The 10,608-nt window shown below is 43.8% G+C and overlaps 1 protein-coding gene across 1 annotated transcript in view; it reads right to left on the bottom strand.

Annotated features, from left to right (window-relative positions):
* LOC111950702 (forkhead box protein P2) overlaps positions 1-10,608 on the bottom strand; it is a 114,932-nt gene that overhangs the window by 37,914 nt on the left and 66,410 nt on the right. Inside the window, exon 5 of the mRNA XM_070434579.1 lies at positions 9,657-9,758. Within this exon, the coding sequence (XP_070290680.1) occupies positions 9,657-9,758 (102 nt within the window). The remainder of the gene's footprint in view (positions 1-9,656; positions 9,759-10,608) is intronic.

The raw sequence follows: 10,608 nt of genomic DNA on the forward strand, positions 1-10,608 counted from the left end.
AGCAACAGGGGAATGTACTTAATGTCTCTATCCTTTATGTTCAATTCTTCATGCCGGTATTTTTTTTTTTTTTTTTTTTTACAATTGACTGAATGAAAAACAAACGCTGGACGAGTTTGTTTCTCCTCTACCTGCAAGTGAAGTTTGGAAACAGAAACTCAAAACTGCTGAACGAAGGAATTTGAAACTCTCCCCAGAGTCTTTCAACTTTCACCTTTGGGCCCACGGTTAATCTGAAAGTGTTATTGAACTGAAGGGCTTTTGTCCATTTTAATATTCTATTACACATCCAACCATTGCAGATGCAGAATAGTCTACCAAATAGTATCTTCATGCAAGATAAGATTGATTAAACTCTTGCAGGCCATCTTTAAAGAATGGGAACTACAGCTGAATCTTTTAGTATGTAGTCGTGGCCATTCATAGCCTCGCTAAATTGCGACATGATGTTTAGCACATAGGTCGCTGCATGAAAGTATACTACGACGGCATGACAAAAAGGGCCAATAAGACCCTCCTGTCCCCCTAACGTAGCACGCTGCTGTCTAATCAAGCTTGCTTGATTACTTTCCATACATCTCTCCTTGTACCCCCCCCATGCTCTCTCAGGCCTTGACACGTCCTTGTTTTGCTCTTCCCTCCTCTCCTCTGCCCAGGTCCCCTCTTTGATTAGCTGAGAACATTTGCATGGTCACTACCACATTTTTCATTTAGAAGTCATTATGCATTAGCGCTCCTGATCGCCAGCTTGACTAATCCTGATGAACTTGAAACCACAGGCTGAAGGTCAAACTCCATCCCCAGCCCCATCCTCCTCCTCCTCCCGCCGCACCGCCACATTCATATTCAAACAAATCTTAGTCTGGACACCATTGTTCATTAGGCTTTAGAGAAGGAGAGTGGGGTGTGTTGGTTGTTGTTGTGTGTGTTGTGTGTGGTGTGTGTGTGTGTGTGTGTGTGTGTGTGTGTGTGTGTGTGTGTGTGTGTGTGTGTGTGTGTGTGTGTGTGTGTGTGTGGGCGTGAGTGAAGGCTGTTGTGGTATAGCAGCAGCCTCACTCTCTTCCGCACTTCGTTAAGCAGACACAAAAGAAAGAGGCCGAACAAAGCAACAAAAGTCACAAATGAAACATCTGCACGTAACTAAATGCGCTGTGCTTCCACCTTCAGTGTTATTAAACCTTAAGATACATCGGAGACTTGCAATTACCCTGGGGGCCACCCCGTTGAATTGTGGTGGACAGGATGACAATGCTTTCATTAAAACCCATTAATTGGCTGCTTGAATGAGGATCCTGCGGTTAATGGGGTTGACGAAAAGGGGAACCCGGTGTGAGTCTGGGTTTTTAAATGTAAACATGTAAATAGTGAATAGACATAACCATACAATATCATATAATGAATCACTACACCACTAAACACCATGTATTCTGTAAGAGGTATATATACATGCATTACTAGCCCAGTTGTACAGGATGAGGATAATACTGTATCTGAAMAACAAGCCAGGGAAAAAGCCTACACATCCTGAGAAGGAAAACAAGGGGATTCAAAACCGAAAATTGAAAAACAGGCAACAAATGAAGTCACGGAAGTGGCTTTCCCGCTTTCATTAGCTTTTTAGCTAGCGAGTGATGGATGATAATCATCTTCATTTCATCGCTCTTCCCCAAACAAAAAGAGAGGCAGGCGAGGCGGAGGAGAGGAAGGCCCCGGCCCTCGGTTCATTGTTGAAGCCCCAGCACAATGCTAATTCCAGGCGTTTAACTGCACGCTTTTCTGCTTGACGTATCAGAGCCTCCAAGATGAAAGACGATAAGTAATTGCTCTCCTGGTTCTTATTCTTCACTGACAACCCATAAATTTAATTTTACACACGTTCATTTACATTTTCGAGTATATGACATGATAATTGCCGGAATATAACACCTCCATTCCGCAGGATACCGCAGCCCGGGCCGCTTGATTGACAAGAGCAGTGAATTGAAAGGAACAGAGGCTGAATTGCTTCTCCTCGAAATGATTTTGCCACGAAGGGACAAAATTAATGAGCATTTACAGGGACCGTCGCCGTCATAAACACGGGCAGACAATGAAMGGTCCTCTCACACACAGGATCAGACAACCACCATGATATCCAACAACGCTAGGCTAGCTAGCTACAGTAGMTCCTCTGTCAGCCATTACCAATCTATTCTTAAATCATTTGAAAATTGGCTACATTTGAGGTTGGTAACTGGGGAGGACGGAAATAACAGAAATGGATGTATATAAATATATATTTGAGTTTWGAGTTTATTTGTATTTTTACAGGGACAGTGCACATTAATCAACGCTTCAGTAAAAGTGACGGTTTTAGCCAGCCGGCTAATTTTCAACCGCAGTCCCTGGGCAGGTTATTAAAAACAATTACAATAGCAATACAGACAAACAATGAGCAACACGTAGCATGCAGACAGAACAACATAGAACAAGCAACACGTAGCATGCAGACAGAGCAACATAGAACAAGCAACACGTAGCACGCAGACAGAGAAACATAGAGCAAGCAACACGTAGCATGCAGACAGAGCAACATAGAACAAGCAACACGTAGCACGCAGACAGAGAAACATAGAACAAGCAACACGTGGCACGCAGACAGAGGAACATAGAACAAGCAACACGTTGCACGCAGACAGAGAAACATAGAACAAGCAACACGTGGCACGCAGACAGAGAAACATAGAACAAGCAACACGTAGCACGCAGACAGAGCAATAGCGCAAAAAGCAACAAAACAAAATACATAAAAGCAACAGTGTTTCCACACCTCATGAGCTACATACAACATAGAAAGCGGCAATACACACCTAGGGATTATGTTCACAAGTCTGATTGGCCTTTGTGATGATGGCTATTGGGCTTTCTATCAAGCACTTTGAGAGCTTGTTTGTAGACAGACTGAATGGGTTTTAATGTTGTACAGCAAGCTTGGGCCCAACTAGTCAAGCAGTATGTTAAGTGGGGGAGTATCATAGATTTGAAGTACAGTTTTGCTACCTCTGTGTATGTGCAAATTGTTCCCAAATGGGCGTGTTCCAAAATGATCCTACTCCAAATCCTCAAAAAGTAACACATCATGTCATTGGTATGTGGGTTAACATGATTCTAAACAAAACAATACACAGCATGGCAATCAAAGCAGTCTCGGGCGCTTTCTGTTTGCTCCCTATTTGTTTATTTCCTTTGCCTTAAGAAAGCGGAGGAAGGCATATAGGAAAGACGATGACTATCAACTTGAACTTTGGAGGCCATGTGGTTTGCTGCTTAGGTCCAAAGTCTGAGTGCAGAACAAAAGGACCTTTAAATTGGATCCTGATGAGAAAACATTGGCTGCCCCTCACAAGAACAAGCACATCATTAAGGTGCTCTCTCTCTCGCTCGTCACACTCCGTGCCAGAGAACGAAACAAACCTCTTCACGGCTGCAAAAGGTCAACTTCTTCTCCGGAGAGAAGTGATCAGGTACCTCTAGACTCCGCCAAGGCAGCGGTTGCAGTTTATTTCCGGTGAGAGGCCTCGTATTTTGTTTGATTTGACTGAGAATTGTGCGATTAAAAACACACCGCCGCTCGGTGGCTCTCTGCATCGAACCGGACCAATGGGCAAATGAATGAATGCACCTTCGGCGGTTATACGCAATTGAGCTTATCTTTAGGACAATGGATTTATGACCAAATCAAATTACACTAAAGGCCGGAGTAGGAGATATCCCACAGTATCAGAGTTAAAACTTAMACAATTAAGGGGTGAAAAAAATAYGTGAATTTCTCTCAATTTCCGTAGAATTCACTTAGCGGTAATAAGTGGGGGAAGTTCCCGATTAGATGTGGGACTGAGGCATAAACAGGGCCGGAGATGGGATGGTGAATGGAGTGAATAACGTTAGGGTCTCTTCAGCACTAGCTAAACGGTCTCAGTGCTGCCACAGATACTGTTAAGATAAATAAAATGAGAAATGGAGGGGCGTAAGGTGGTAATTACTTGAGCTGCTTGGCAGAGACAAGCTTCAGTGTTAATTAAGGTGTTAGACCCATTTTAGCCCAGAGAAGAGAGAGAGATAGAGAGAGGAGCGAGAGAGAGAGAGGATGAAATTCCTCCAGTGTCCCCTACTAATTCATCTCAATCCCGGGCTCCCCAGGGGCCATGGGCCCCAAACTACAGACTCCCTCTGAGCTGCTGAACTTCTGACCCCTCCAGTCCCTTTCAGCTGACACTGCTCATTTACTAACCAATTACTGCCAATGGTGGCCAGGCTCTTATTGATAGGGGGCTACTTCACAGCCAGACCACCAAGGCTTCCTCCCAGGCCTCCTTCCCTACCTGCAAGTGTTGCTAACTTTTCAGAACTTCTCAGAGAAGTGGGCATAGTGCTATACATAATGTAATGGCTCTTGCTCTTTTCACACACACACACACACACACACACACACACACACACAAACACACACACACACACACACACACACACACACACACACACACACACACACACACACACACCACACACACACACACACACACACACACACACACACACACACACACACAACCAACACACACAACACAACACACACACACACACACACACACACACACACACACTTCGGATTAGGAGATCAATACTCCAGATTGTCAGGACTAGAGCTAAGTAAAGTAGAAAATGTTTTCCCAAATCAGCACGGTATGGGACATGCAATCTATCAAAACATAAAGACACCAATGGCATGAAGTCATCTAATAAAACAGTTGGGGGGGGGGGGGTTATGGTAGGCTCAGTGGTCCTTCAAAACCTATCTATCTCTGTGTAGATAACCCTGATTACCTTTTCGTTGATAAAGCGGAGGACATGTACTGTGTAACTGTAATATGTCATTACAACAGTGTCTATAATAGTGTTTATAGCCTCCAGTGGCTAGTGGAGAGGAGCAGACACACTGTATTATCACACTAGCAGACTGTACTATCTTTCTCAGTTGATATTTCCCAAACAGGTCTCCTACCAGTTGTCTTGGTGTGTGCCGTAGTAGCTGGTACTCTTGGAGTAKCACGTCCGCCTCGTGATGTCCCAGGTACTACAGAGACCACTGGATCAGCCGCTTCATCAAATGACACGCTCTAAATTACAAGTGCTTCAAGCAGCTCAGTGAATTATAGTTCATCACTTGGAAAGGCTTCCCACCACCAGGGCTGCTACTCGTATCAGATCTGCCAGGTAGTATCCAATTAACACCCGGGCCAGAATAATCAGATTGCATGTGTAAGGGTCTGGTATAACTCGCTTATTGCTTCCATGCATCTTCTGTCAGAAGGTACATTTGTTGCTGCTACATCAAAGGTCTGGGGATGTAGCACTTTCTTCGTGTTTTTCTACTCTGCCGCCGCTTGCCTCGGGGTTATATTTCAACTTATTTTGCATCACAATGATGAACCTCCTCTGTCCTCGACAATTTAGCAATCTTGTCCTGTAGGTGTGTGTAACTAACACAGATGGGGGGAGAATAAAATCTTGTTTTCTTGTTACAAAAGCATGCAGTCACCGAGGGTGTTTGAGTAAAAATGTGCTGACACTTTTTTTTCTCCTCCTTCTCCAAGAGTCAACAGAAGGTTTCTTCATGAATAATAACAAAATGTTTTTCCGCTGTGATAATTTTTTCTCTCCTATTTTGAGATCCTACCACTACCAGGGGGAATGCAGAGCAGATAGATATTAATACATGTAAATGTAAAATACCATCCTCAGCCTACGTTTCCTACCTTATCCACCAATGTCTCTGTAGCCTTTTCTCAGTGTTCCGTGTTCCAGATGGAGGACTATAGTCAGATGAATGTTAAGAAAAGTGGCGTAGGGATATTTTTACTGTGATGAGATGTATGGCGGCGACCTTTAAAACAGTGACACCCTCAGGATGGCCCAGTGCCCACAGTCTGATTGGGAGGCAGATCTGGAGTCACTAAACCAYGAAGAAAGGCAAGAACCAACATCATATTTATAATACAGCTCCTCTCATCCATAAAACCAACCTGGAACAGTCAGTCATTTAACACGGTTCAGAGTTCAACCACTGTACTGTATGTTCATATCAGGTGGATTTGGTGGCATGATACTTGGTGTCATTACCGTTAAACTGCCTTAAAAACATGACATAGTGTTGGTTGACGCACTCCTTGACAACATTGCATAAAAGAGAAACTGCTATCGAAAACACCYGTCACGGCTCGGGTTTCGCATGGCTGATGGCTAACCGTCAACTACTAGAGAGTCAGGGAAAGTCAACGAGGGAGGGGCTAGAGAGTCTTCCTATGTCTTTTATGCTAATAGAGCTGAGGGGCAAATCCAATTTTAACCTCTGGCACTGATCTATTGTCTGGGTTGCATAATCTGAAGAGGCATGGAGGGTCTAGCTAGCTACTCCACCACGGGGTGTCTTTGACACACAGAGTGAAGACCTCCTTTGTTAATCTACAGTGCGGTGCGATCACCTCGTTAATGCGCCTCTCACACCGTGTGTGTGTGTGTGTGTGTGTGTGTGTGTGTGTGTGTGTGTGTGTGTGTGTGTGTGTGTGTTGGGCTCGATCAACCCTTTCCAACGGTCTTCAGAGGAGGTCATCGAATCACCCCCAGCTTCTTTATGCTGTGCTCATCAATGTGACATGTCCTACCACCACGGCAGCCCCTCACTCCCCGACACGCACACGCTAATCCAGCCCATATACAGCTGTTTACTCAACCCTTCCCCCCGAAAACACCTAACGTGCCTGCGACGCGGCGCCATCGTTATTCAGCGCACACGTTATACATGTGTCACCGTGCCAGGCTTTGTGGTGTACCCAGCGTGTTAAAAGGCACATACGTCCCAGGTGGAATGCTAAGGCTGCCAGGGACCAGCCCACATCAAGGGAGGAGGGAATCAGACAATAGAAAACAAACAAACTAACAAGAGCCTTATCGACGGCGTCTGACAACTTGAGATGGTGATTTGGTTCGGGAGAACAATTGTCAGACTGCAAAGGCCTCGGTAATCCTCCCTTCCCTATTCGTCATCTCGCCCGTCTCTTTATTTGTATTCCAAATGTCAGTGTATAAATGCGTTCGGGGAGATAGATATTGCCACAGTGAGAGGGAGGGTATAACAGTAGAACAGAGACGAGAGGGTGTTGTGTGCCTTGGGAAATCCTTGTAAGCAGCATGGCGAAGGCGAGGGGATTTACTGGGAGAAATAGGTGTTTATTGAGCGCTCCCATGGGCTTACCGGGTAATGATAGACCTGTCACATTACGCAAATGTGGAAAAGCAGCTTGTGTCGCCACGTCAACACCGCGATGAACCACCGGATAGAATTAGTCAGGCGCGAGCCTTTAGCCGTTAATACAAGTAATTAAAATTGCAAACTGATGCATTTATATGCTTGTGTACTAAATAACCTACAGTGTATTTGTCTAACCCTGCTCTTAAATACTGGAAAACGCTGGGATTTATCAGTAACTTAGAATCGTATAAGCAATAAGCAGGCCTGTCACACTAATATTAATCCATTCCATGTTTCTAGCTGCTTTAATAAGACAAGGGGATCAATTTCTCTGATACATGCAGAGGAACACATGCAGTTAGTTTTGCTAGTGACTCAATCAAGACAGGTACTATTGAAGTGATGAAGATATGGAGCTTTTTGGCCTTGTAATCCAGGTAAATAAAGCTAGATTGTTGGGTAAACTCAATTGGAAGATCGGCGATACCGTCCCATAAAAGTGTTCCATATGAAAATGTGACAGTGTTATTGCGAATCTCTTGGGTGACATGGGCCCTGAATAGCATACACACTGTACTAATTATCGTGCGTTTTGAAACGATCCAAATATTCATTATTAACAATAGAAAGACAAGTCAAAATGGCGGACTCGGAAATAAAACCGTACAGCTTAAGCGACAATCAAAGCAACGTGGTGTCGAGTTGATATACACCTGAACACAACGGGCTAGCCTACTACCTCTCTACAAAGACTTTCTGTCCGGACAACTTAAAACAAAGAGGTGAAGACGTCAATAAAGGACGGATCAACAGATGGATTAACTAGAGTCACTACACGCTGCTCACACGGCGCCCGATTCATATTGATTCATATCGCTAACATGAGGAGAGGATGGGAGTAAGCAAATGTAAATATTCAATATTTACCATTCTCTGCTGTTATTAGAGCCCGTGGATCGGTCATGGACCTGCTGCTAGCGCTATCACAGAGACTTACCCCCCCATCTAATACTATTCCCCACTCCTCACAAGTATTGCACAAGTACAGCAATTTGCAGATCACTCACTGGGTTGTGAAACCCATTATTTTCTGTATGCAGTATACCCAACTGGTGAAATGCTATGGACCTAACAATACTGTATAGAAATAGAGAATAGAGTGCTTTTGTTTGATAAACAATTAATATCTTCAAACTGCCAGTAATGCTAATTTCTTTGCGTGAAACACGAAAGAAAAATGATCCATGAATGAATAAGCCTGATAATATTAACACTTCTCGACACAGGCACATTTCCTCGACTTGAATTATTTCAATGAAAAAGAAAGTGTGACGACGGGCGGCTTGAACCTTATCTTATCGCCACCATGTAATGAGGTACACAGGAGTGTGACTCCAATTGAAGGTGTCGCCATTGTTAGACTCTGTGAAAAATGTTAACGATGAGGTTAAAGCCAATTTTTCACCATCTCTCATTAAATGCACAGGGGTAGTAATGAGGTAAACCAGTGCTCCTTGATAGCACTTATTAGCCGAGTGGAGGGCACACACTCTCACACTTCAATTTTAACCCTCCCCGCCCCAAAAAAACGAAAACTTGAGAAGCAGTCGCAGATGTCAAGGGGCTTACATAACCATGAAGCTAGCATAGCAAATAACCGTCTCATTGTTGACTAAATGAGCGGAGTGATAGATCCTGTGTGACTGTGGATGGAGAGAAGGAATAAACAGGAATAAAGGAGGGAATAAGAGGAGGAGGGAAGGAAGAAAAGAGCAGATGATGGAGAGTATGACTGTGACCTTTATCCAAATCACTGACCAACAGAAATAGACAGTAGCTATGGATCAGTAAGGCAAATGAGCTGCCTTTTAACAACCCCTGGATTCAATCGGGACGTGTTGGGCAAATAAGTCACCTCTGGATCTGGCGGCGTTGCAATACTACGGATCAACTGGAGAAAAGTGTTGAGATCATTGATGTTTCACTTCCTGCTTCTTTGACTTGCAAATATCGTTGTGTTTCATTCCATACAATAACCTTTATCTTCACACAAAGAAAAAATACTTCATAATACTTTATCGTCTTTAACACCCACCCTAATTCTATTACATCTGGTGAAAGATATAAAAAATAAAGACAATGTGTGGAGATTTGACCACCGAAAGTTGGAAAAACAGAGGCTGACAAATCGATTTGTTTCTTTGTGTATAAAACAGCTTGCTTTGCTCTGAGGACAGGCTGTCCCAGGTTTGCGAATTCCAATGACAGGTTCCAGAATTGCAATGCCAAATCAAACACACTTGTGGAGCAGAGGAAATCTTCTTTCCGAGACAGCATGTATTATGGATGGATTTAAGAGATTAGTGACCATGCTGCTCACCTGCAGTGGACGCTGTTTGTCGTTGTTCTTTGGAGATTTCAGGCCACTGCCTGGCTGTTGTAAGAGTAATTGTCTCGCTGCTTGTAGGGCCTGGAGAGGAAGAGAGAGAAGAAAACATGGATAGGGAGAGAGAGACAAGGGGGAGAGAGCAGGGAGAGATAGAGATGGGGGAGAGACAGAGGGGGAGACGAAGAGAGGGGGAGAATTACAGAAGAGAGAGACAAAGAGAGAAAAAAGAGAAACATTAGATTTCTTTGGGATGACAACCAACCACAACATCTGAAAATATTAATGAAAGCTATTAAACTAGCCAAAATCTGCCAAGAAATATTATCCAATATTTTTTGCGACACTCTGACATGGCTTACAGTACGCCAGAGATSCATTTTTGTGATAATTCACACAGAGCCATGATCAAGGATAAATACAGTTTGTCTAAAGCACCCTTGAAGAGGCGGTTGGAGAAAAAAAAAGCAAGGCGGAGCGTCAGTAGGAATTGACCTGTCTAGTGTGTGCTCAACTGAAATACCCACTTCTCGGCAAATTACTAGTCCATTTGCATATTCATAATATCAATTTGAAGTAGAGGCAGGCGATGTGGAGTGTTCCTACAACCCGTAATTAAAGTTGACAAAATCAACATCAGATTACCTTTGGAGTGAATTAACTAGGAAGCCAGGTTTAACACTATGCATTAACGCTGCTTATGCACATGAAGGGAGAGAGAGAGAGAGCGAGAGAGAGCGAGAGAGAGCGAGAGAGAAAAAAGCCCTCTCCCTGTCAGATGAAATTGGCTCACATGCTGTTTACATATGGCAGAAAGAACGATAAAATGTKAAACATCTATCATCAACATCGAGACACGACTGATAGATTTATAGACAGGCGTGATTTCCCAGACACGTTCAGGGTGAGATGAGAGGATGGAGCCGAAGCCCAT

The sequence above is a fragment of the Salvelinus sp. IW2-2015 genome, linkage group LG3 (assembly GCF_002910315.2).
Source record: "Salvelinus sp. IW2-2015 linkage group LG3, ASM291031v2, whole genome shotgun sequence".
Classification (NCBI taxonomy): domain Eukaryota; kingdom Metazoa; phylum Chordata; class Actinopteri; order Salmoniformes; family Salmonidae; genus Salvelinus; species Salvelinus sp. IW2-2015.